The sequence below is a fragment of the Microtus ochrogaster genome, chromosome 10, assembly GCF_000317375.1.
Source record: "Microtus ochrogaster isolate Prairie Vole_2 chromosome 10, MicOch1.0, whole genome shotgun sequence".
NCBI classification, from domain to species: Eukaryota; Metazoa; Chordata; class Mammalia; order Rodentia; family Cricetidae; genus Microtus; species Microtus ochrogaster.
This window is the reverse complement of record NC_022016.1, coordinates 58275961-58302091: the sequence shown is the minus strand read 5'-3', so window position 1 is coordinate 58302091 and position 26131 is coordinate 58275961. Positions and strand designations below refer to the sequence as shown.

The window sequence follows — 26131 nt, the reverse complement described above, 5'->3', positions numbered from 1 at the left end:
CTCCCAAGCATCTCTAGACCATCTCCTGATCTCCCAAGCATCTCTAGACCATCCCTGGATCCCCCAAGCAACTTCCTGAAATTTCTCCACTCACCTCATCTGCTGTTCAGATTTCTCTTCCTCTTTCAGAGTTCAGCTTGAATGTCCCTTCCTCCTCCAAGAAGCCTTAGGGGAGCTCACAGTGAGGTGGAGGGACAGTGATCTCTGCTCTGTGCTGCCCAGGGATCTTAGCCAACTGTGTGTTGGGAGTGGGTTGTTTATTTAAGACAGGGTCTTACTGTGTAGATCAGGCTGACCTCGAACTCACAGAGATCCACTTGAGTACTGCGATTAAGGACTAGCCAGTCTTGTGATGGCCTTTTGATTGGTGCTCCCAGCTTCTCCAGGGCAGGGGTGGAGACCTCGGTATGAACTTCTCTACTCAGACCACTTCCCCATCTTAAGGGTCACCCCCCAGTCAGTCCTAATGTAGAGAAAGGACTTAGCCAGAACAGCTGGGCACACATCTTAAAGGGGTTCCTCGGTGTCTCTTAGCAGGACTGTCACTAAGTGTGCTTAGGGGGAAATGGGTCCCTGGCACCAGGCTGAGGAGGGGGCCGCTCTAGCAGGGCTCCTGGTCAGGTGCCACTGCTACCTGGGCGTGGAGGGGGATGAGGACCCATGGGAGGTTTCCCACGCTTTCTCCAGGCACGCTCTCACTGCCCCTGTCCTTCATTCCCACCAGGCCCTGCTTCTGCTACGACCTTCGTGGCCCCTCCCATCAAAAAAAAAAAAAAAAAAACCAAAAAGGTAAGCTAGACCTGGACGGGATTTTCTGACACCCAAAGTTGGAAGAGAAGGTGTGTGCCTCCCTGTAAACTCACTGGTTCCTGCTGCTGCAGCAGCAGCCACTCCCTCCCAGGCCCAGGGTGCCCTTGCCTACGGCTTCTCCTGCAGGTGACCTCAGCTCTTAGCGCTGTAAAACCCCGGCCCAAGTCGGAAGCAGCTTTTTCTCATTTGTGAACTATCTAGCCCCGCTCCTTGGCGCGGCCCTATTTGCTTGGCTGTGCCCGAGTGCAGTGGCCTGGCCGCACTCCCGCCGGCTCCCTCTCTGTCCAACCCGGCCTCTCCTGTTGCCGCCGCCGCCACCACGCAGGGAAGCCGCGAGGCCCAGGAATCTTGGCCGGCTGGAGCGACAGCGGCGGAGGGTGGCGCTCCGGAAAAGGCTGCAAATGGGAACCAGAAGGCGAAGAGCTGGAGGCTGAGGAGGTCCGGCCTGCCAGGGCTGAGGCTGGGTGGCTGCGTCTGGAGACCCTCCAGTCTGTTTTGGTCAGAGGCTCAAGACCTCTGCTGGAAGCCAGGACAGCATGCCACTCGCTGAGCCCATAGCCCCTGATGGAAGGAGCCAGTTTCTTGGTTACCTGCCAGAGGGTGTAGTGGCCAAGGGGTCATCTGTCTCAGCCTGGAGATTTCTACCTCCCTGGCTGGAGGCTTGGTGGCAAGGAGATGTTCCTCCAGGGGATTACAGGTGTCTAGACTCAAGTGGGCCGAGGCCAGGGGCGGGGCATTAAATGTAGTCACCTGTAAGGAGGGAGAGCTAGCCTTCTGTGGCTCAAGCCTAAGGAATCAGGAAGGGCAACAGAGAGCCGCGATCAGAATGCCTAGGGCTGGGCCCCAGGTGGAAGGTGGCCAGGTCAGGGCCTGCCCTGGAGCCCCAGCCCCATCCCCACATCCCAGCTGTAGGCTCTCTTGAGTACTCTTCCTGAGTGATGCTGAAGGGAGGGGCTGAGGTGGTCCTGAGGGGGAGGTGCTGGGAAGGCTGCTTGAAGGAAGGGGCACTCAGGAGGGACTTTGGGAAGTGTGTTTGGAAGAAAAAGGAAGAAAGGGGTCCTAGGCAGAGAGGGTCACGTCGGCAACTATGGGAAGGTGGGTAAGGAGGACACCCAGGGCTGTGGCGGGCTTGAAGCACGGCCAGCTCCACCCACGAGTCCAGGCTTCACCTGCAGGTAGTGCCTTTCCCCTTCCGTGTGTCGCTAGGTGGCTCGTCCTTTCTGAGACTGCGCAGCCTTCCCCGCTGGGATGGACGCGTGCTCTGCCCTCAGTTTGCATCCCTCTGCCAGCATCTGCCCCTGCCTCCTAGTGACCCTGCTGCCTTCTCCCTCAAGTCTCCTTCCAGGGCTGTTCCCTAGACGGAGGTCCCCTGTGTGCCGGGTGTGGAAACTGCAGCCTGGTAGGAGAGATGCCATGACCATAGGTGTGCTCCTGAGCTGACACCCACCTGGGTGATGAGGTCCCGGGCAGCTCTCAAGCTTTAGGGCAGCCCTTACCCACACATTTAAACTAGGGGGCTGAAGGCCGGGTGGTGGTGGCGCACGCCTTTAATCCCAGCACTCGGGAGGCAGAGGCAGGCGGATCTCTGTGAGTTCGAGACCAGCCTGGTCTACAAGAGCTAGTTCCAGGACAGGCTCCAAAACCACAGAGAAACCCTGTCTCGAAAAACCAAACAAACAAACAAACAACAACAACAAAAAAAAAACCTAGGGGGCTGAGTCAGAGAGATGTAGGCACTCAGACCCCCACACACCCCCCCTTCTAGCCAGACCTCATCCATGGAAGCAAACACAGAGCTAAGGTCCAGCATTCACAAGTATGGCTGTCCACACTGGCCTTGCAGAAGGCCTTGTCAACTGACCAGCAAGCACCAGCATCCGTCTGCCCTTCCATTCAGACCTGTGTGCCTGTCACCATCACCGCTGCCTAAGCATCACCCGCCACCTGTGACTCCTCCCTTCCTCGCCCGTCCTCGGACTAAGGTCCAGCTCTGCAAATCGGGAGGTGCTTGAAGGGAAAGGAATAGGGGTGTTAACATATAGTTGCATAGGATGTAGGATGGTGGCCTCCCAAGAGCCTTCAGGAAAGGACCAAGTGGGCTGGAAGGGAGGGTAGTCTCTCCTAACCCTGCCAAGGCTTTGCAGGGGTGTAGAGCCTCCATTACCATATAAGGAAGGAAGGGCCAGCAATGATGTTCAGATTTTTATCCTGGGCACCAGGGGTTGGGGGAATAGGAAGCAGCGAGAGGAAATGACAGCAGCGTGGGAGGCGGAGCTAAAGAACAGTGGGAGGGGGGAAGCTGGAGACAGGTGTGCCTGGACTCTGGGACTCCGTGTTGGAGCTGGAACTGCCAGGACAGTCCAGAGGCCGTGAACCCGAGCCAGAGCGGCGGGGTGTGTGTGTGTGGGGGGGGGAGGGGCTGGTTCTGCCCGCAGGCAGAGGAAGAGGGTCGAAGCTTGTCAGGGAAGGGAGGAAGAGAACGGTGCCTCGGGGCGCGCAGGGACATGCCTGAACTGAGGACAGGTGGAGCAAGTGACTGGAAGCCACACGGTTGGCGTCCACCCTAAGCTCCTGAGGTGGGGTCTGGCCTTGGGTAGGAGACCACGTTCCTTTTGGGACTCAGGGAAGGGGAGAGTTTAGAGTTTACAGTGGAGGTTGAGGGCCTGAGGTTGGGGTCGTATCCTCTGCTCACCCCGGGGGTCCTTAGTTCAGTTGTCTTCAGCGGTCTCTACAGACAAACCTGGTTGGTGTTCTGTCTCGACTAACCAGAGAAAGGTCTAGAAGGCCAGGAAATGGAATTCAGACTTCATTTCTCAAGACGTTAGGCTTTGGATGGAGGCTAGGTGTCACTTTGCAGCAGGAGGGTATATGGCTGGACTGAGGGCGGGACGTCCTGACCCTCAAGGGACAAGCCAAGACAGCACACCTAGAAGGTCTGCTGGCTCCTGAGACCTCAGTTGATCTTTTTGCTGAGGACACTGAGGTTCAGAACGGTTAAATCACTTGCCCAGTATCACCCAGCTGTAAGTACCTGCGCTGGGAGGCCAAGGGGCTGCCTGGCTCTAGGAGGGGCTGGGAGATGCCGTCACCTGACAGGTGAGGGAAGACAGGGGCGCCAAGAGACCAGGGAGAAAGGAAGAGGCTGGGGGAGTGGGGACCAGGCACCGGGCAGGGGCTCTGCTGAACGTCTCCTCCACAGGAAGCGGCTCGCAGCATACCTGTGGTTTGGCGGAGCGGCCGCCGCGCCTCCCCGCCGCTGCTCGCGGAGCCGCCGTCTGGGGTGCTGGGGCCTGGATTCTGCTCGGGTCGGGTTCCACTCTTCCCCACCGCGGGGCGGGGTCACAGCAGCCTCACCCTGCGCCCTCCCTCGGGCCTCTCTGCACCTCGGACGAGACAGCTTGCCCCGAGGTGAGGGATGGAGCGGGGACACACCTGAGACCGGAGCCGGGGGAGGGGTTCGGGGAGGGGAGCGGTTGGCCTGCGCCTCCTCCCACCTGGGTCTGGAAGCCCCGGGGCACCCGCTCCCAGCCTGTCTCCTCCGCCTCCCTGGGAGGAGGCCAGGCTGCCCCAAAACGCTGACTTGGACGGAATGGTGTTTTATGGCGATTTGTTGAAAAGGGGGGAAATCCCCGTTAAGGACTTGCAGCTGTCCAAACACCGCGTCTGCCCCGCCGCCGCCAGGGCTCAATCCCCTGAATCAGCGTCTCCTGAACGCGTCCCACCTCCGAGGCTCCGCCCCCCCCCCCCCCCCGCCAGCCCTAGACTTGGTCTGTCCACACCTCGGGAGAGGTCACCAGAGAGGGTGATGGCTTGCCCGAGGTCACACAGCCAGTCGTGGGCAGAGATGGCTGGAGTCTCAGGACTTGCCACCTGATCTTTGACCCTCTAAGTTGGGCAATAATTCCATCTGGGAGAACAAGTAACAGAAAAATTGTCCCCTTTGTTCCACTCTTCTGGAGCAAGACACGTCTGTGCAGAGACGCTCTTCAGGTTGTCGCTGGGGAAAGGTTGGAGTGCGGGTTTTTGCTGTGTTCTTGATTGGTTGATTGAGATATCCTTGTCTCAGACTTGCCAAGTAGTCAAGGATGGCCTAGACATTTCTGTGCCCCTCCTGCCCCTGCCTCCTGTTTTCTGAGATTACAGGTATGGGCCACCATATCTAGCATTGTGTGTTAAGTCTGACGGTGAATTGAGTTGGTGACACATTGTGGAGCCTCGCTGTGTGCCAGCTTGGCCATGTGGGGACGGGGAGAGGAGGAGAGCTAAATTAGGACGGAAGAGCTGAGCCTGGCTCCACAGACAAGGCTGGGTGAGGCAGCCAATGCGCTGGGTGTCTCCAGCAGGTGGAGAAGCACCAAGGGGGCGCAGTAAGCAAGCGCAGCTCTTGCGGCCTGTCACGCAGGTCCACACAGCGCCACCTCCAGGTCATTGCCTCTTTCTTCAGTCCCTGAACAGGCTCTTGGCGCTGGCTGCTTTGCTGGCTGGCCTGGCTCCCCTGGCAGGAAACCCTAGTGGTTAAAGCATGGCTTTGTCACAGGCCTCTCTGCCCTAGCCTTGTCGTTGCTGTCCCCCACCCTGTGCAAGCACCGCTGTGCTGCTCTGAGTCTGTTTCCTCACCTGCAGACAGGCCTGACAGCACCTTCCTCGTGGAGAGGGCCACAGAAATTAAGTCATTGTTTGAACAAAAACCTTCTAAGTCATGCCTCCTCCATCATTTCCCTCATTCTCCAAAGACTTGCCTGGTATCAGACCTGTCCTGATCTCCTGGAGGGAGTCTCTCTCTGTCTCTCTGTCTCTCTGTCCCTGGCTCTGTCTTTGTCTGTCTGTCCATCTGTCTATCTCTCCCTCTCTCTCTCTTGCACACACACATCAGTGTTGGGTAGAAGTTGCTGGAGTGTTAGGAGCTATGGGGAGGAGTCAAAGGAACTTTCTGTAGGACCACACACCAGGCAGATCTCAAAGCTCTGGGTGCTGGCGTCCTGCTCCTGGCTAGCCCTGGGGTGTTTCCTTTGGTACCACACCTGCCTGGGTACCTTCCTGACTCTGCCATCCATTACCACTTCCTGAGGGTGAGACACAGGTCTGACCTTTCTGGATCAGGACTGTTCTGGATCTCTTCTGATGGTGTCATGCCCTTGACCCCGGCCTAAAGCAAGCCGGCAGCCATCTTGGCTCCCTCTGTTAACCAGCTTTATACTCAGCCCCCTTCCTCCACGCTTCCCCTCTGCTCCCCCACCCCTGCCCACCTGCCGGACAGAACACTCTGGCTCTAGACAGGTGTGCACAGCTCTCTCTGAGTGCTCTAGCTCGCACAACTAGTGCAAGAGGGCCTGCTCTGTTTGCTCAGGCGAGGTGAGGCGGGTAGAGGGCGGGGCTTCCCTGCCCAGGTTTAGGGTCTATCTGAAGCCCGTTGACGAAGCCCTTCAATCCATTTCCTCTGCTCTGGACACAGTAGCATCCTCGCGGGCTGTAGTGAGTGTTTCTATGTGAACTGTTGGGGCAGCTTCTGGGCTGATCACCAGCAGCATCTAAGAAGAGCCGGACCTGTATGTACATCGCAGGTTCGCTGGGTCTTGGCATCAGTCACAGCCAATGAGGCAGGTGGCCTGTGCTCAGGGAGGTTTCTGATGCCACAGCCACAGCCTCAGCCCCAATCGAGACGTTTATAAGCAGTGTCTCTTCCCTATCCCTCCTCCTACCCTCCCTCCTTCTCCTTTCCCCCTCTGCTAAGGGTGGAACCCACGGCCTCACACATGCTGGGGAAGCCCCCTCCCCACACCAAGCTGCAGGAAGCTCCTGTAATTCTCTTTCCATGTCCGTGGCACAGGGTCACCTTCACATGGACTCACTGGGCTCCGTGAGAAGGTCAGCTTGAGCTTGGCACAAAGGGACCCACAGTGACAGGTCTTACTGTCAGACTGAAGCTCAGGGTGTAAGAGGTCCTTTGAGGTCACGGAGCTGATGAGTGGTAGTGCTTGGATTTGAACCCAGGAGTGGGGCAGTGGCTCCGTGGAGCTTCTCTGCAGCCCTCTGTCCATTCCTGCTAAGAGCTGGGTGATTTTAAGCAGGGAGGGGTGGCGAATGCATTTCATGTGTGAAGAGTCCAGAGGAGGCATGGCCAAGGCTTTAATTTTTTTCCCAAGATGTTTTCTCTGTGTAGCCTTGACTGTTCAGGAACTTGCTCTGTAGACCAGGCTGACCTCAAACTCAGAGATCTGCCTACCTCTGCTTCCTAAATGTGGGGATTAAAGACATGTGCCATCGCTCTGCTGATTTTTTTTAAGTTTAAACATTTTTAAAAATAATTTTTTATTATTCATGTGTGTGGGTGTTTTGCCTGCATGTATGACTGTGTACCATGTGTGTGCAGTACTCACAGAGGCCAGAAGAGGGCACTGGGTTCCCTGAGCTGGAGTTGCCACAGTGTAGGTGCTGAGAATCCAGCCTGGGTCCTGAGGAAGCACAGTCAGTGCTCCTAACAGTTGCATCACAGGCCCCTGCGGTGACCTTGTTTATCTGTTCCAAGGGAGCGTCTTTGGGAAGAGCTTCCTTGTACTTTCTTTCTCATTGCTGTTTCTTCTGGTAGCTGTTTTGTGACAATGACTTCCTTAAGGACATACTCTACATGGAGCACATCTATAGACTGGGAATGTGGCTCCAGAGCCCTGGGTTCAATCCCTAACACCCTCTAAGACCGAGTGTGGTGCATTGCACCTGCAATCCCAACGCCCGGGAGGTAGAGGTAGGAGGGTCGGGAGTTCTAAGTTGTCCTCAGCTATCTAACACCAGCTTGGATTGTATGAGAACCTGTCAGGAGGAGGAGGCGGCGGCAGTGGCCAGGAGGTGGTTGGCACACGGCTTGGCTTTAATCTCAGCACTCAGGAGGCAGAGGCAGGCAGATCAATCTCTGAGCTTGGGGCCAGCCTGGTCTATATAGTAAGTTCCATGACAGCCAGAGCTGCACAGAGAGGCAAAGAAAACTGTTTCTTTTCCTTTGCGTGGGGCTGCAGATGGTTGTAAGCCTACATGTGGGTGTGTAGAACCAAACCTGGGTTGTCCGAAGAGCAGTGAGTCAGTGCTCTTAACTCCTCAGCCCTTCTTCCCATCCTCTGTGCCCCACTTTAAAAACCATGTCTAGGGCTGGCAAGATGCCAGCAGGTAAGGGCACTTGCTGCCAGGCCTGATGACCTGAGTTTGATCCCTGGAATCCATGTGGTGGACAGAGAGAACTGATTCATGCAAGTTGTCCTCTGACTGTGACATTCATACACATGTGCTCCTCCTTCAAATAAATAAAACATAATTAAAAAGGCATTTTTAAAAAGTAGTGCCTGAGGGAGGAAATGGGAGGAGAGGAGGGAGGAGAAACTATGGCTAGGATGTAAAATAAATAAATTTAAAAAGCCAATACACACACACACACACACACACACACACACACACACACAGAGTAGTGCATTGTGTGGAGAGCGCACACTTTGTGGTAGCATCCTGGTCAGGTAATGATGGACTTGCCTTCACTTGGGGTTTTATGTATAATGTAATGCCATGAACAATTGCATATTCTATGTATTACCCCATTTCACCTGCCCAGATCCCTCTCTAGTGAGTAATCAAGCTGGAGAATCCAGACCCTGGGCCTTTTTGAGTTCAGCTAAGTGGTATGGATAGCACAGGGCGGGGCACAAAGTTGTGTGTGAACTGGCAGAAGGCATTTTGGAGGAAGGGGCCTTGAAGGATGAGCAGAGGTAAAACTGACACCACTGGGAGAATCAGCAGATTCAAGGGCCTGGAACTACGACCAGGGGCCTGGGAGCTGTCCTGTAAGGACTCTTGGCTCACAGAGTAAAGGTTGGCGGGAAAGGAAGGGATGGCGAGGCCAAAGATAAGGCTTTGGTTCCTGGCAGCATGGAGTCCAGAAGGATGTCAACCTGATGGAGAATCATGAGGACCCAAGTCAAATCCCAGACCTGCCTCCCCTATATCATCATCTGGAATCTGGGCGTTCCAGTGACACCAATATGCCAGTGTTGAGATAACTGTATTTACATCTCTGAAAAGCCCCAGTGGTACCTGGAAGATGTACACGGCAGGGGTTTGCTTTAGCAAGGGATGTGCTGAGGTCAAGCCAGTTTGTAGCACAAATTCTAAATGGTCTTAATAAATGAAACCCGGAATCAGATAACGGGGGTGAAAGCTGACGGATCAGAGAAGCAGAGCAGCCAGCTACTAGAGAGTTCTTACCTCTACCAATGCTCAGACCGAAGGGACGATCCTATCTCTATGAATCCTCAGACTGCATCCCCAGACTAAATGCTATTTCAAAGAAACCTCAGACTGAGCATCTGAGCTCCTGTCTCCTCCCATCTTATATTCCTCTCTCCACCCAGCCATAAACCATATCACTTCCTATCTCAACCCCCCTGGTGCTGGGATTAGAGGTGTGAGCCACCACCGCCTGAACCTCTAGTGGCTTAGCTCTGCACTCTGATCTTCAGGCAAACTTTATTTGTTAAAACACAAAGGATCACCACACTGGTTCTCCAGAAGGTTCTGTCTGGTTGCGAAGTCTAGCCCGGGGGAGTCAGATGCACTCGGGAGAGGTTTATTTTCAGATCCCTGCCTTGGAGATTTGCTTTCTGATAACAACTGAGTTTCCAGCTGAGCCCCTGGTCCTGGTGGCGGGTTTAGTGACGCCTTCTCCTTCTCTCTGCAGCGCATCCACAGAGGCCATGCAGGGGGCTCCGATGACTCTGCCTTCGCTGCTATTGTTGCTGTTGGGGTGTGGGCCAAGAGTGTCCTCTGGCGGCGGAGTTGGGGGCGCAGCAGGCTATGCCCCGGTAAAGTACGTGCAGCCCAGGCAGAAAGGACCAGTGGGACCGCCTTTCCGCGAGGGCAAGGGCCAGTACCTGGGTGAGAGCCTCCCTACTCAGTACCTAAGCCAGATCCCTGGCTCCCTAAGCGCCCCCAGACCCTTGAGACCTTAGCTTCCCAGTGTCCAGCAGAAATCCCGACTCCACTTTTTCATCCTATGGCCGGGCCAGGGCTTCTCAGTAGTCTCCATGTGGGGGTGCAGGAAAGTAGTAGCTAGGTAATGGAACCGCTTGACTGGTCTGTAAAGCGGGTTCCTGGTGCCACCTGGTGGCTGAACAACAACAAGTCTTGCAGTCATGCATATTCTAAGTTCATTGGGCAGGGCCTGACTGGTTAGTTGGGTACAGGGAAGTCCTGGAGGAGGACACCTGCGGCCATCCCCGGGACAGCAACTGGACCCCTTTGGACTTCCTCCACTGTGGAGAGGAGCTCTGGGAGTGGGCTCTCCGAGTCGTGCAAAGCCTCGTCCCCCCCCCCCCCACTGCTCTTCGCACTGCCCGAGGGGAATGGGTAGATGAGGTTTCCAGCTTCTAGTGACCAGGCCCTGACTGTCCCCTTCTCTGTCTTTCAGAAATGCCTCTGCCGCTGCTGCCAATGGACTTGAAAGGAGAGCCGGGCCCCCCTGGGAAGCCAGGACCTCGGGGTCCCCCTGGGCCTCCTGGCTTCCCAGGAAAGCCAGGCACAGGAAAACCTGGGCTTCATGGGCAGCCAGGCCCTGCTGGCCCCCCTGGCTTCTCCCGGATGGGCAAGGCTGGTCCCCCAGGGCTCCCAGGCAAGGTTGGACCACCAGGACAGCCAGGATTGCGGGGAGAGCCAGGGATACGAGGGGACCAGGGCCTCCGGGGACCCCCAGGACCCCCTGGCCTTCCTGGTCCTTCAGGCATTACTGTCCCTGGAAAACCAGGTGCCCAGGGAATGCCAGGGCCTCCAGGATTTAGGGGGGAGCCAGGACCCCAGGGAGAGCCTGGACCCCGAGGTGATAGGGGTCTCAAGGGGGATACTGGGGTAGGCCAGCCAGGGCTTCCTGGGGCCCCTGGGCAGACAGGTGCCCCTGGCCCCCCCGGGCTACCTGGTCCAGCTGGCTTGGGCAAACCAGGTTTGGATGGGATACCAGGAGCCCCAGGAGACAAAGGCGATTCTGGGCCCCCTGGGGTTCCAGGCTCTAGGGGAGAGCCAGGAGTTATGGGTCCAAAAGGCCCCCCTGGGGTAGACGGTGTGGGGGTGCCAGGGGCAGCAGGGATACCAGGGCCACAGGGCCCAGCAGGAGCTAAAGGGGAGCCAGGGCTCCGGGGCCCCCCTGGATTGATAGGCCCTGTTGGCTATGGGATGCCAGGAAAACCAGGACCTAAGGGAGATAGGGGCCCAGCTGGGGCCCCAGGGCTTTTGGGGGACAGAGGTGAGCCAGGAGAGGATGGGGAGCCAGGAGAGCAGGGTCCACAGGGCCTTGGGGGTCCACCTGGCCTTCCTGGGTCTGCAGGGCTTCCTGGTAGACGTGGGCCTCCTGGACCCAAGGGAGAGATAGGACCTGGAGGTCCCCCAGGAGTGCCTGGCATTCGGGGTGACCAAGGGCCTAATGGTCTGGCAGGGAAGCCTGGGCTCCCTGGTGAGAGGGGACTTCCTGGACCTCATGGACCCCCTGGACCAACTGGACCCAAGGGTGAGCCAGGTTTTACAGGTCGCCCTGGAGGGCCAGGGGTGGCAGGAGCCCTCGGACAGAAAGGTGACCTGGGGCTTCCTGGGCAGCCTGGCTTGAGAGGCCCCTCTGGAATCCCAGGACTGCAGGGCCCAGCTGGCCCTATTGGGCCCCAGGGTCTGCCAGGCCTAAAGGGTGAACCAGGCCTTCCAGGGCCTCCAGGAGAGGGAAAAGTGGGGGAACCTGGCACTGCTGGGCCCACAGGACCCCCTGGAGTCCCTGGCTCCCCAGGGCTCACAGGTCCTCCTGGGCCCCCTGGGCCTCCTGGCCCTCCTGGTGCCCCTGGAGCCTTTGACGAGACTGGTATTGCAGGCTTGCATCTGCCCAACGGTGGAGTGGAGGGGGCTGTACTGGGCAAGGGGGGAAAGCCACAGTTTGGGCTGGGGGAGCTGTCAGCACAGGCTACTCCGGCCTTCACCGCTCTGCTCACCTCCCCCTTCCCTGCCTCAGGCATGCCAGTTAGGTTTGACCGGACTCTCTACAACGGTCACAGCGGCTACAACCCAGCTACTGGTATCTTCACCTGCCCTGTGGGAGGCGTCTATTACTTTGCTTACCATGTGCATGTCAAGGGCACGAATGTGTGGGTGGCCCTGTACAAGAACAACGTGCCGGCCACCTACACCTACGACGAGTACAAGAAGGGCCATTTGGACCAGGCGTCTGGAGGGGCTGTGCTCCAGCTGCGGCCCAATGACCAGGTGTGGGTGCAGATGCCCTCAGACCAGGCCAACGGCCTCTACTCCACTGAGTACATCCACTCCTCCTTCTCAGGATTCTTGCTCTGTCCCACATAACCCGTGGGGGGCCCTGCTGCCCTGGCCTCCTCCTCTTTAGCGATAGAGAGACCTTTCCAGTTCTAGAGACGGCCATTTGAAGAAAACAACCAACAACTCAACAGAGGCGGCGGCGGCCTTGGCCCGAGGAGACGGACCTGTTTTCCCCGTGTGTAGGCCGAAGTGGGTTCTGGAAGAGGTTGGCCTAATTTTCTTTCCCCCAGTGCACTGTAGGGGTTGTACCCTGTTCTGGACCTGCCTGGTCTGCAGGCAGCACCTTGGAGCACTCAGTCCAGGTTTCCTGTTGGCATTAGACGCACAGAACGGGCCAGGGGTGATGCCTGTGTTCACTGGGCCTCTTCCAGCTCCCTGGAGGCCTCCAGCAAATGACATTAGGTTCCCTGAAGTCTTTGTTTCCTTTTGGGGGGAAGGAAGAAGGGAATGGGGGACCTGGAGGCAGTCAGTTTGACTAGACCCCCGGAATGATCCTGGTGGGGACAGTTGTGTGGCCTTTGCTACTGGCCCCTGAAAGACTCCAGAAGCAACCGTCTGTAGAGGTCTGTGAGGGGACAGGGGCATGGATCTGAGGCAGTCTGGTAGCTCTTCTGTTTCCCTGGCTATCCCCATTGGTGGACAGCCCTGGGCTGAGATGGAACTCTGTAGTATCCCTGCGATTGCAGAGCCAACCAGGACAAGTGATCAGCAGACACGAGTGCCCTTCCCTCTTTCCTCTCACCCGCTGGGGGTAGGCTAATTTTCTCATCATCAGACCGTTAGGGGACCCTTGCCAACCCCAAACCGAGTGTCTTCAAGAGCGCCTGTCTCTGGCCCTCTGCGCAGAGGCACACGGTGAAGACTTAATAAGAACTGTGCTGTGGAGATTTAGTGTCTGCCGGAGGGGCTCATCTGTGGGCACTTCCTTCCCTCCGCCCTCTGCTTCCAATTTCCTGTTCTAAGCAGGGTAGGGCCCAAGAGGCTGAGGCTCTGAAAGAAAGGATGCCAGCAGACCCCGCTGGAATGAGCTGGCTTTGGAGGCTTCCACCACCCTCCTTAATCACAATGCTCCTGCAGGTCAACAGGCGAGCTTGCTTCCTAGCTCCTTGGCCCCCAGTTCAGGCTGGGGTCAATGCTGGGGGCAGGGATGGCCGATACTCTTACCTGTGTAAGGATGGCTGCTTTCTCCGTGGTCCATGACCTTCCTCAGTTCTCACCTAGTCAGCCTGCATCACTGTACCGAGTGTGAGTCTGGGACACTCAAGAGGAAACCCATCTTGTGCTCCAGTTTGTGCCCATTCAGCTGTGCCTGCCGATGGGCTGAGGGCCCAGGACCCAGCCTCCTCCCCTGCAAAGTAGCCTAGGTTAACTGCTTACTTCCGCTCCCAAAGGGGGAGCCTGCCCCTGCCAGCAAGGAAAAGCTCTGTCCAGGGCTCAGTGTGCTTTTCTGCCCAAGAGAACCAATTAGTGAGTCAGAGCATCCCTGCTGGGCCTTTTGTTCAGCCTCCTCCTTCCTGGGGTCAAAGCCACTAATCTGACGTGTTAGGGATGAGTTCTGATGGGTAGTGGTTAGTTGACTCTGAGGGAGCCCCAAAAGTTGTATCAGAGTGGAGCTGCTGGACTCTACCCTGAAGCCTTTAGGGAAGGGTGGCAATTTTGCAGTGTTTGCGGGTGGGAGCTGTAGGTGTCATTGAGCAATTCTGACAAACAGTGTCAGGCTTTAACGTGACGACTACACTTACCTTGTGCATTTTTATATTCTGGCTTTTTTTTTTTTTTAATTTAGGTTTTTCCACTTGTGATTTCATTTCTAGCCTGGTGTAGGAAGTTTCTCTCCACTTATCATGAGCCCCATGTCAGGTTCAGGGAAAACGCACTGGGGAATCAGGAAAATGGATTTCTCTCTGAAAACTGCAGTACCGACTGTATGGACCATCCCCAATAAAACCTGTTGTGGAAACCCTGCTGTGACCCTGACCTCAGTCCAGAGATGACTCACGGTGTCCAGGCACTTCTCTGGCCTCTTGAGGAGTGCACCCTTCCTTACAGCGTCCTGTGCAGGCTCCTGAGGCTCCCCTGCTGCCTCAGTACCACCGGCACACTTGGAGGCATTCTATGAAACCAAAGAAGGGCAGTGGCTGGAGCGGGTTGAACTTCACTGGAACATTCCTGCAAGCTCTCGGGAGCAGTGGAGCATGGTGATTGGCTCAGGACCCCAAGGGCCAAGTTACAACATCTGATACAAATTATGAATGAAGCTGTGGCTCTCTGGTCCTGAGGACGGGGTAGGGGGGCTGTCCCGAGCAGAAAGCACCTGTCCACAGCTTGCCAGGGGACCTAGGACAGCAGACCTGATAAAAGCCATGCCCTGTTACTGGCCTACGCTGATGGAAGCCGCCTGTCTCATGTTCCTGCAGCCTCAGGCCAAGCCCTGAGCTAGCTGCACATGCTTGTCCCTTCACTGAACCTGCGAGGATGCTCAGAGATCATACTCATGGTTTGTGGGAAGGTGTCTTTTCAACTCTGTTTTTTTTTTTCCGTTTTTTTCCAAGATAGGGTCTACTTTGTAGCTCTGGCTGTTCTAGAACTCACTACATAGACCAGGCTGGCCTCAAACTCACAGAGATCTGCCTGCCTCTGCCTCCCCAGTGCTGGGATTAAAGGCATACACCACTACTCCTACCATCAACTGTCCTTTGTAACAAAAACTTCCTTGCAAACCAAGGCCTTCAGCCTGGGCCCCAAGACACAGGAGGCATACAACACAGTTCACTGGGATACCTGGGGTGACACCCCACTCCCATCAGAGGTGGGTGCTCTGTACCACTCTACAGGGCATCCAGGTCAGAACAATCATTTCTATTCAATCTCAAGCAAGGTATTTGTCCAGATGCCTTGACAGCAGTGTGTGACCTCCAATAAGAAAAGTCACTGATCAGGCCCACTCTGTCCTCCCCGGTTGGAAGGAGAAGACTGCCCCACAACACAGCAGCTACTGCCTTGGGGTCCCAGTACTAGAAGAATAGCAGGCAGGGAGTCACTACTTAAGACAGTCCACCAGTGGAAACACACAGGATATGCTGGGATTTACAAAAAACCGTTTATTGCTGTGACTCCCACCAGAGGCTGTCAAGGAGCCCCATTCCAGAGGGGCCAGGCCAGGTCGGCAATGGATGGGCTGGATGCAGACGCCAGTCTCAAGAGCCACACAACCTGCTGGCTTTGTCCTGTCACAGTGGTTAAAACCCAACAGGGAGATATGGTGTATCCGTAGGTCGAGTCCACCTACTGAAGTCCATGTCCTAGATGGAAAAGAATGCTTCAAGGAGGCACCAGTTCCTCACTGTCCCACAGACTCCAGTCCTAAGCTTAAAGGGACTCTGGTTGCAACCTGAGCTGTCCTTGGTCCCGATGGGCCTGACAAGGCCACTGAGGTTGTGTCCTCACAGAGTCTCCTGGAAGACCCGATGCAGGCTCCGGGCCAGGACATCCGTCTCCTCGTAGCCCTCACAGCTTTGCTGCCAGCTCTCTGGCACCTGCTCCATCCCATAGTAAGCGCCAGCAATGGCCCCAGCCATGGTGGCTATGGTGTCTGTGTCGCCACCAAGTGAGATGGAATAGATGAGCGTCCTCTGCAGGCTGTTGAAGGTGGAGGGGATCTCAGGATCAGGCTCCATGCAGCGCAGGAAGCAGTAGATGGCGGTGGGCACAGATTCAAAGGCAGCAATGCCATTCCCTGTGGGAAAGCCGGAAATAGGAACCTGACCTCCCTCCCTGCCACAGGCGTCCTGCCCTTGCCAAGAGCCAGCCCTCCCAGCTCTGTGCAGAGCCATGCCTGAGACCTCAGGCTCTACAGTCAGACCATGGGGCCACCACACCTGCTGGTGGCCAGGCAAGATCCCAGTAAGGCCTGTCCTTGGCCGTGATTCCTGCTCTCTCCCAGGGCTACTGAGATGTGAGTCACTGTAAAATACTCTGTGGTGCCCAGGGCACAGGCACCAGGTAAACTAACATCCACAGTCACACTGGTAGACAAATCGACAACTGGCTGCTGTTTCTGTGGACACTGATCCTTAAGGCTGCAGGCACCATGTGAACAGCCCTGCCAGGGGCCCTACAAAGCGCTCTAGCTGTCCCAGTAGCCCTCTGAGGACAGCTGGGGAATATATCAGTCAGGGTCCACCCACCTAGCTCAGACACCACTTCCTCTCGGCTCACCACGTCCTGGTCCAGCAGCTCTCCAACCTTCTTCAGCCTGCTGGAGTAAGGACGCTCCTCCATACCTAACCTGGGGTTTGGGAAATGATTTCAGAGGTCAGAGTGAACAGGTAGAGACACAGGTAGGGGAAGGGACCCTTAAGAGGAATGGGGACATCAGGTCCCACCCAGTGTTGGGAGAGGACCAGAGATGTTTTGTTCTCTCGGACACCGAGGGCCATGAATCCACTGAGACAAAGGGCCTCCTCCTATCACTCCATACAGCTGCCAGTGAAGACAGGAAGACCCGGCTTTGCAGTGCCAACACCCACCCCTGACCTGCACACTCTGACCCCCTCAGTCCCAGCTCCAGCCCATACTCACTCCTTGGCATCCAGGACCGACTGGGCATCACCTTCCAGCTCCTCCATGTGGCCCAGAAGCTGCTCGAGGAAGTGCTCACTGGATGTAACACCCTGCAGAGCTAGGTGCACAGCCAGGGCCTGCAGGATGGCACCGTTGTAACCCAGGGAGGAGGCATGGGTCAGCTGGGCCGAGAGCCGGGCAAACTGTGGAGAGGATGAGCCACTGTCACTTCTCTACAGATCAGTCGGGAAAGGGGTGTCTGTGACCCGCCTGTCCAGTACCTTCTGTACGTCTTCGATACTCTTGTAGGCCAGTGGGATGCCTGCCACCCGCATGGCACCTCCATTACCATAGGAGCCCTTTCCATTGAACTGGGCCCGGGCAGGTTCATAGACATCACGGCACTTGGGGCTCAGGAGCTTCTTGAAGACAGTGATGACTCCAGCCCCATACCCTCTGTCAGGGTCCTTCTTGTATTCTTGGGCAAACCTGGTAAAGAGAAAGAAGGCAGACAGAGTTTCAAAGATGTCTCCCGTGGCTAGAAGAAAGGGCTGCGCAGGGCTGGAAGGGGAGGTGCGAAGTGCCTAGGTGCCTGTACTGACCGTGCTGTCACTTTCAGCTCAGGGAGCTGGTGTCAGCCTTGAGAAGAGGCCCTGCTGGGTATGCACAGGTATAGTTCCTCTCTTGAGGGGTGCAGCACCACTGCCTGCCTGGCCTCATGCCAGGATCACATCCCTCACCTGTGAGCCATGTCCACTTCGTCGAAGGCCTCCTTGGCCAGTAGGGACTGCACCAGGGCCCTGGCCATGGCGGTGTCATCTGTGTAGTACAATGTTTCTGCAGGGAAGAGGGAGGTAGGGTTAGAGCGTCCCAAAGGGCTCTGGGGGAATGCCCAACAGCTGACCTCTTACCCCTCCATCCTGCCAGCTATGAATTCTTCAGCTTTTAGCCTTGGGATTTGCAACAACTGGCTACTCCCCAAGGGTCATGACTCCCTGCTGATTTCTGAAGGGAGCCCTTCCACTCTCTTCTTTCACCGCTAATTATCTCAATATGGCCCATATGGGCTCTCCTGCTTCCCACCTCCAACGCTGACACAAATTCTTCAGTAAGAAGAGGTTGCCTTCTTCCCTTCATTCTCCTGATCAAACAGCTGTCCACTGCCTTCAGGAAGAGGCCTCAGTTCATGGGCTTGGTATCCACACTCTTCCCAGTGTGGCCCCCTCCTTGCTCATCACCCTCCACCTCACAGACTCCCTTGTACAAGCACTTGGGTCAAGTCCTTCCAGCCAGGGTAGCTCCCTACCCACCTCATCTCCTTCCCCCCCCCAGCTGCAGGTTTTCTGACATCCCCTTCTTTAAATTGATTTGTATGGGTATTTTTGCCTTCCTGCGAGTTTGTGCACCACATGTATGTCTGGTGCCCAAAGAGGCCAGAAGAAGGTATCAGATCCCTTGAGCCTGGAGTTAACAGATGGTTGTGGGCAGCCATGTGGATGCTGGGAATTGAACCTGGGTCCTCTAGAAGAACGCCAGTGCTCTTAGCTGCCGAACCATCTCTCCTGTCCCTTTTGTTTTGTATTTGAGACAGGGTCTCACTGTGTAGTACTGTCTGGCCTAGAATAGACAGATTCCTGTCTCTTCCTCATAAGCACTGGGATTACAGGTGCAGGTTCTCGTACTTCTAACATGTCAGACTCAAAGAGGCTGCTAACCTGCTAGGGGCAGTGATGTGGCCTCACTTAAGAGAAGACTGTTAGAGAACAGACTCTCCTGATAAGTGCCTCCCTGATTCCTCAATAGCCAGTCCACTCCTTCCATGTAGCCCAAACTCCATTTTCCCTCTTTTTTTGGTGGACCCTACATCTTAGCTTCATAACAGTAACTGCATTCCCGGTCTCCCTCAGCCTGGCCCTGAGGTAAGAGGCTGCTCTTTTCCCTAGTCTCCTATCCTCAATCACACACCTTTCATTTGCCCACTGTGCCCTGATCTTGAGGGGGGCACCTTTCTTCAGTCCCAGCCCACCAGGAGGCCGACCTCTGCCTAACCACATGGTAACTATCAGCCACCCATCTCTTATTGCCACTTGCTTATTTAGGGCCAGGCCCCACACTCGGGTTGCAGCTTTTGTAGCTACTGTAGCAAAAGGAGAACCTCTACTCCAGGGCTACGGGGGCCACATGGAGGGAAAGTACTGTCAGTGTGTCATCCCGCAAAGGCAATCTCAAGGCAGAGAGGAACAAACCAGGCCTTTAGGAGATGGGCTGAGTTCCCGGACCTGAGCCCGACCCGAGGCCAGACCCTCCTTCGGATTCCTCAGTTGTGTGAGCTCTTTTCACTCAGTCCTTATGTTGGGTTTTCTGCAGCCACAGAGTTCCAACTACCACTCAACCTAAAGCATGGCTTTTTTTTTTTTTTAAATCTTACCAAACTACAATGAAATAAAAATAGTTGTCTTTGCCTCATCTCTGCTCTCATTAACACCCGTTTTCCATGTTCTCCTCGACACACTTGACATGGCTTTCTGGGACCAAGACTACCAGCAGCACTTTTTTGAAGCACACCAGTGCCTCCATCCTGAAATTCTTCCTTCTGGTTCTGTGACTGTCTTCCTGCCTCTCCTTCCTCCATCTCTAAACGCCTCTGACTTAAGGTGTCCTCCGGGGATCTGACGACAGCCCGCTTTGACTGTTCTCCACACGCTCCAAGAAGAACCGAGCCCTCTGCTGACATCTGGACCGGAGCTGGAGGGAAGGGACCTATCTTCACAGGCTGGGGACAGTGCCCGCCGACGCCCACATCGGGCCAGCAGCTTGAGAAAGCTGGTCACCACCGAACTGGACGAGTGGGCTCTGGCTCACGCTAAGGTTTTAGGCGAGGCCTGCGCTCTGACAGGGGACACGGCGGGAGACCTAACTACCGGGAGAGCTGGGGAGAACAGATCGGGTCACAGGGGCCTTCACACTCGGGGCTGCGCCGCACGACCCTCGCCCAAGTGTGGGGACCCGGCGGGTGGCGCCCCGCCCACCTGTACGCGCGCTGCCCGGCGTGCCCGGGTCCGGTTCCAGGCTCTGCACGTGACGCAGGACTGACGTCAGGCTGACGGTATCGTGGGCCTCGTAGACAGCGCCCACGCAGTCTCCCAGCAGCGCGCCAGCCAGGCAGCCTCGGAAGCGTGAGAGAGAGCGGGCCGCACCGGCCCCGCCGCCGCCCGCCGCCGTCATCATTGCCGCAGCCGCCGCCATCCGCGCGCGGGCTAGGCGCCACTTCCGGCGCCGACGCTGCCGCCTCCGCGGTCCTCCCGCCCCCCGCATCCCCACAGCGCCCCCTTGTGACCCGGAGTCTCAGTGTGCGTCCCAGTCTATAGCACCACTCAGCGACTTGGCGCCGCAGCGCCCCGCAGTCCCCGCACGCTTCGCTCCGTCGACCCTCGCATTTGTAAAGGGCCACACGAATCAAACCTACTGCCCCCTGAAGTGCCGCGGAGGTCCCTTTGAAAAGAACCTGAACAAGAATGTTGCCTACTCCAATGCTGTTCTTTTGGACTTTTGACCCCTTTGAAGCCTAGGCCACTCCATCAACCCAAATGGAGCGTCTCTTTCCCTCTCTCCCAGCCACCTTCATGGGAATCAGAGAAAAGCCTGGCCTGAGAAATTCCATCTTTATTAGATTCACTGCTCCCTCCTCATTTCCCACCCAACCTTCCCTCCTCCCGCAGCCACCAAGGCTAGGCTAGCTCCAGCTGGCAAGTTTTGAGTGGACTCAGTACACGGTTTGTTGTGCGCGTGAAGGTGTCCACCTGGGGCACGTATTTCTCAGCCGGCACCGTCAGCTTGCGTCGGGCATCCATACACTTGGTGTCCAACAGCATGGAGTTGGCCTTGCACGCAATGTCAGCCTGCAGCCGGGCCAGGTGCTTGAACAGGGCATCCAGGGCATCCCTGTAGCGGAGGCATCGAGAGCTCACAGCCCTGCATGAGGCTTCGAGGGCCAGATCATTTCACCAGTTTAAAGCCCACAGGGACCCGCAGGCAGTAAGGTCCCATGGTTGGGCAGTGTCTCCCACCCTTTCTCCCCTCTCTAAACCTACTGTGTCTGGGCCAGCTTCTGCTTCAAGGCACTAATGGTTGCTTCCAACTGGTGGACTTCATCAATGAGACCATCCTGGGGCTGGAGGCAGAAGGGCAGGATGGGATTCGCAGTTCGGCCACGCTGCCCTTCAGCGGGCCTCAGGGCTGCCCTGGGCCAGAACGCTTGCTCCCCCAGGAACCTGGGCAGGGATAATACTGAAGACTCCTTAGCAGAGGAGGGCGATCCCCAGTGGGGACCATGGTACCTGGTCCCGGCAGAGTTCCACATTGGACCGGAAGTTCCTGGCCTCCAGCCGGGTGTGTGCGAGTTTCAAGTTCATCATCTTTCTGCGTAGGTCGTCCTCCAGGCGCCGAATATCTGCCTGCAGCTCGGCTATCTCCTCTAAGGTCTGTGGTAGACATACTGTTATCCACCAGCAAGACGCACCCTCGGGCCTGAGCCGGGCACCTAGTGCCTTGCCTCACAGCAGGGGAGGAAGAGACAGGGAGAGACTCACGTTTTTCTCTTGCCACTTGAGCTCACTGTACACACTCTCCATCTCCCGGAGCCGCTTCCTGAAGGCAAATTCTGTTGCAACCCTCTGAGCTTCAAGTTCATTGTTGGTCTGTGTGACAAGAGGGGGCCAGGCAAGAAGAGGGTCATGGCCGCGTGAGGCTGCTGTTTAAGTCGGGAAGGGGCTGACATATGGTCAGTGGGGAAGGAAACATAAAGGTCGGTTTGTCTCAGTCACCTGAGCGATAGTTAGGGCAATGGCTTCCCTCAACTCTATGGCTGCTTTTATTTCGGCCTCTGCGTGGTCCTTGTTGAACCTACTGAAGTCATCCCATTGCTGAAGCGTGGTGGAGCTGTGGAGGAGAGGAAACAGTGGGGTTGCAGGATGTGGCCTCCAAGGGACAGAGGAAGGGCTGACTGAAATACTTCTCTTACTCTTTGGGGACTCGTGTGGGGTTAACCTTCAGAGAGATGTTTGGGGAAGTGAGGTTGAGAGAGAGGCAGCCCCTGTCGATATCCAGTGTCTCCATTTTGTCCCGGTGGTCAGAATTGAGCTGCTGCCGGACTTCCTGCAGGAGGCTGGGGAAGAAAACTGCATTGGAGCCACACCCCCCCCCCCGGGGTTCTGGGATGCAGCCGGTGCAGCAGTATGTGAAGATACCTAGGGGTTGTGTGTGTGTGTGTGTTTGTGTATGACCATGCAGGTGCTGCTGAATCCGAGACAGCAGCACGGCCTCGTGAGTGTCCCACAGACACAGAGCCGGGGTGTGTGGCTTCACACACGCGCACACACACTTACGATAAGGTGCTGAGGGCAGCGACAGGTGCTTTCAGCTACAGAACAATGGCTGCCTAGGAGTAGAATCCTAACAAGGAGTAGGCAGCGGAAAGCAGGCTGTAAACGAGCCGTGGCTTCTGCCAGAAGCCCGGGTTCTCTGCCCACAAAACCCGTGATGCCTCTAGTGCGTGAGTGTACTCAGGCCCTTCTCTGCCTCACCACAGCTGCTGGAAGGCCTGGGTGGTCCTCTGCTGCAGAGCCTTCTTGGTGGCTTCAATGACTTCCACCTCTTTCAGCAGCTCTTCTTCCACGGGGTCCTTCACGACGTCAATGTCTCGCCGGCTCTCCCGCAGGGTCAGGCACTCGATGGCTACATCCAGAGGCAGGTTCTTAGCCTGTAGGTTTTCCTCTGCGGACTCTTTCATCTAGAAAGGAAGGGCACAGGGGCTGGTGGGGCGATGCACTGCGAGATTGCTGCGATCCTTACTTTGGTAGAGGGGATCATAGCTTCCCAGATCTGGAAGTGGGATGGGAGGGGCAGGCCATTGCATCAGAGCCCCCTGGTACCCGGCCCGGGCTCCCTGCCTGTGTCAACGTGTCGATCTCAGCGTCTAAATTTGTCAGACACTTGTCCAGCATCTCCTTCCACCGGTTGACCGTATCGATCCTCTCTGCCAGGCGGACCCTATTGTCATGTTCATCCCATACAGTCTGGAAGAGATGGAATCAAATAAAACGAGGGTCTGTGGTTGAGGGCCCTCCCATGGCCCATGGGGCGGCTGAGCGGCCCCCCAACCTGGTTGTTGGTCTCATTGCGAAGGATCCTGGCCTCCTGGCGGATCTGGTGGGAAGCATCCCGCTGTCTCTCCGCATTGGTGGACAACAGGTAGCTGTTGGTGCGCCAGTCCGAGAGCTGGTAGCGCTGGCTGGGCTTGACGCTGAGTGTAGCCATGGCTAAGGAGCCAAGGGTCTGAGACCCTTAGGCCTGTTCCAGACCACCACCTGCAGAAGAAAAGAGAGGTGCCTTTCTGAACCCCAGCTCAACTTCCTGGGAGGAATCAATCTGCTCTATTTCCTAGCGGTCCATCTTCAGGCACAAAGCCCTGCAGATCCAGGGGCGTGGAAAGGAAGGAAGAGAGCCCGTGGTGTGTGTGTGTGTGTGTGTGTGTGTGTGTGTGTGTGTGTGTGTGTGTAGGAAGCGCCAAATGCCTAGTGAAGGGATGGCAGGGACCATACCCCTTAATCCTGTTATCACCCCTACTTCCAACAATCAGCTCTTTCCTAGGCTGTGGGCCTGGTTCACAGGGGATCTGGGAGAAGAAGCGTTGTTTCCCTTCCAGGGTGGTATGACTGGGCTGGCGCACCCAGGCTGAAACCAGCTACCTGGGCGCCGGGTCTCTTGCCCCGCCCTGGTACAGAGGAGGAGCAGGCTGGCCGCTCCGTAGGAGGAGTTGGGATCAGAGTCTTGGCAGGACCCTTTGCCTGCGCAGGCTCCGCCTTTGGGGTTTCAATCGATACACCGGCCAGAGGTCTGGGTTAGGAGGGCGGCCACAGGATACTTCCACCATCCGGATCCTCTCACCTGATCTCCCCGCTCTCCTTCGCCCTCGGTGCCCCAGTCTGGGAACGCCTGTTGTTTGCGTCTCTGGTTGCCTAGCAACCGCCCCCTCCTCGCGGAGTCACCTGCGCCCCTGCGCCAAGTCTCCTGAGCTCCAGCTGCGAATCTAGGGACTAGACATTTTAGTTTGAACAACGGTTTACACCGACAAGATTTTAAAAGTATGGCTAGTGTGTCGAGTAAAGGCCTCGCGCTCCGGCTCGCTTTGTTTTCGTCTCCTTGCAGAAATGGATGGAGTAACAAAAAAATATACCTTAGGGTTTGTATCTAGCACACATTCCATTGACTTTGCCTTGCTCAACAATTTTACTAGTGTTTGAAATCATAAAAAAAAAAGGTTGGTTTTTTTGTGTGTGTGTGTGTGTGTGTTTTGTTTTTTGTTTTTTGTTTTTTTTGCCCGGCAGAAGGTGTTATTCCCACAAGTGTAGAGATAGGTAGAGATGTCTGGACTTGGCGGGCAAGTGGAGGGTGGGGCTGCCACCTGAGAAGTGGGAGGTGCTTGCTTGTAGGAGAATCCATCCTGCAGATTTGTTATGAATAAGCCCAGGAAAAACTGGTGATAGAGCAGATTTTTTTTTAACAGACACCCCCCCCACACACACACCCTACACCACTACCAAAGACAAGACACATAGCACAGTGTGAAGTATGGGCAGAATTTATCGTGGAGTAGAGGTTGGTACACTCCTAAGATCGAGAGTGGATACCAGCTGCAGACGTTAGCTCAATTCTGGAAATAACCAGGGTAGCCAAAAGATAAAACAATTATATTTTTATTTATTATAAGGGGAAAACTCATGAAACAGGAACGAGCAGTCCAAGCCCAGCTGTGCTGCAAGGGAACCACAGAGAGACCTGGGCCGTGACCCGTTTTCTTTTCCAGGTCCAGAAAGCCACACCCTAACTTGGTCCCACCTCTTAAAGATAATTGGTTGGCAAAGATTCCCCATCAACCAGCGAAGGGATGACAACTGTGCCGGGTCTCCAGAACAAGCGGCTTTTCCCAAGGGACTTGGTTCTGTCTAGGCGGTGATTGACAGGCCTGTTTGCATTGACTCCTGAGGAGGCAGCGGTGGTGAGCCTTTGTTCTTTAATGGAACTGCTGGGCAGCTGTCTCACCAGGTTTAGGGCTCCTGGAGCTAGATTCTAGATCAGCAGTTCTCAACCTTCATAATGCTGCGGCCCTTGATGCAGTTCCTCAAGTTGTGGAGACCCCAACCATAAAATTATTTTCATTGCTACTTCATAACCATAAATTTTGCTACTGTTATGAGTCATATGTAATATCTGTGTTTTCTGATGGTCTTAGGTGAACCCTGTGGAAAGGGTCGTTCAACCTCTAAGGGGGTTGCAACCCACAGATTGAGAACCACTGTTGTAGATAAGGGGCTTGATGAAGGTCATGTCCTTTAGACACATAGGTCTGCTGTTCCCATCCTTTGTTTTGCAGACTCTGACTGCCCAGGAGCCTTCTGGATTATGAAGGATCCTAGAGACAGATCAAGAAGCAGGAAATCTGATACAAGATTTGGGTACTTCTATAGTTTGATTGCTAGTTCTGGGTTATATATGCTTTTTCCTACTGCACAGTTCCTTCCCGTGATGCATCTGGCTTTAATCTTACACATACTTAATTTTGCTTAGTGCTTAGGGACTTCCCTCAGAGTCCATGCAGAGGTCATAGTTTGCCTGACTGCACATCGACCTTCAGCCAGTCTAGGCTGGATGGGTCTGCTCACTCTGTCAAATATCTAGGAATATTCCTGAATCAGCGCTGTCCATGAAAGAGGTCATGAATGGCTATTAGGGGCAGAGAAACATGCCATTTTTCGGGGTGGTTGTTGTGCAGCTTGATGCAGGAGGGGGTCCTAGGTTGTCAGCTGCATTGTTAGAAGAGGGACATGTGCACAGTTGTGGCCCAAACCAAGTGGAGTCCCAGGTGGCTAAGATGTTCCATATGCTTGCCATCTCATCACCACGCCTGCTTTATGCGTGTCAGGGATTGCCCATCGTTGTGCATGCTACGTGTGTTCTGAAGGGGGATCGGATTAATACAGACAAATTGGTATAAGCTTATACAACTTTAATGTAAATAGCATACTCACACAACCAGAGTTCCCGTGATGCCCAGAAACAGGAAACAGGAAGGGGCTCCAGCGTCTGTGTCCCCCAATTTATAAACATTTGCCCGAGGCCATCCCGCCCCCAAAAGGCGGGCTCTCTCTACATCTCCCCCTTTTGTCTAAATAAGACAGAACTAAACTAACTACAACTATAAACAATAATAACAAATAATAAATATAACAAATAATATTGAGAGCAAAAGTTTTACCAGACATTCTATCTCAAGAAGTCTAAATAATGTAGAGAGTAATTACAATTTGGAGCAGCCGCTCCTGCCTCAGATCTACTTGGTGCCTGAGCTGAGCACAGTTCCAGG

The 26131-nt window shown here is 55.5% G+C and overlaps 3 protein-coding genes across 4 annotated transcripts in view; 1 reads left to right on the top strand and 2 right to left on the bottom strand.

The window, feature by feature from the left end:
* Nucleotides 1-14102, top strand: part of Col8a2 (collagen type VIII alpha 2 chain) — a 23901-nt gene extending 9799 nt beyond the window's left edge. Inside the window, exons 2-3 of one of the 2 annotated variants that reach the window (XM_026781764.1) lie at nt 9527-9723; nt 10256-14102. In XM_026781764.1, coding sequence (XP_026637565.1) covers nt 9543-9723; nt 10256-12174 — 2100 coding nt within the window. In that variant the 5' untranslated portion in view covers nt 9527-9542 and the 3' untranslated portion in view covers nt 12175-14102. Of the gene's footprint in view, nt 1-9376; nt 9724-10255 lie in introns of those variants that run through there. The other variant, XM_005353241.3, reaches the window with a different exon arrangement.
* A 1131-nt stretch (nt 14103-15233) lies between these two features.
* On the bottom strand, nt 15234-20040 carry Adprhl2 (ADP-ribosylhydrolase like 2). The gene is made up of 6 exons (XM_005353240.2): nt 19740-20040; nt 17451-17547; nt 16992-17199; nt 16729-16913; nt 16335-16435; nt 15234-15883 (listed from the first exon to the last, which is right to left on the bottom strand). The coding sequence occupies exons 1-6, from the start codon at nt 20023-20025 to the stop codon at nt 15591-15593; spliced, it is 1170 nt and encodes a 389-aa protein (XP_005353297.2). The 5' UTR covers nt 20026-20040; the 3' UTR covers nt 15234-15590.
* Nucleotides 20041-20360: 320 nt separating this feature from the next.
* On the bottom strand, nt 20361-23239 carry Tekt2 (tektin 2). The gene is made up of 9 exons (XM_005353239.3): nt 22870-23239; nt 22659-22784; nt 22293-22498; nt 21731-21874; nt 21534-21648; nt 21300-21407; nt 21048-21191; nt 20802-20881; nt 20361-20652 (listed from the first exon to the last, which is right to left on the bottom strand). Exons 1-9 carry the CDS (start codon nt 23023-23025, stop codon nt 20439-20441), a joined length of 1293 nt encoding a protein of 430 aa, XP_005353296.1. The 5' UTR covers nt 23026-23239; the 3' UTR covers nt 20361-20438.
* Between the last annotated feature and the right edge of the window lie 2892 nt (nt 23240-26131).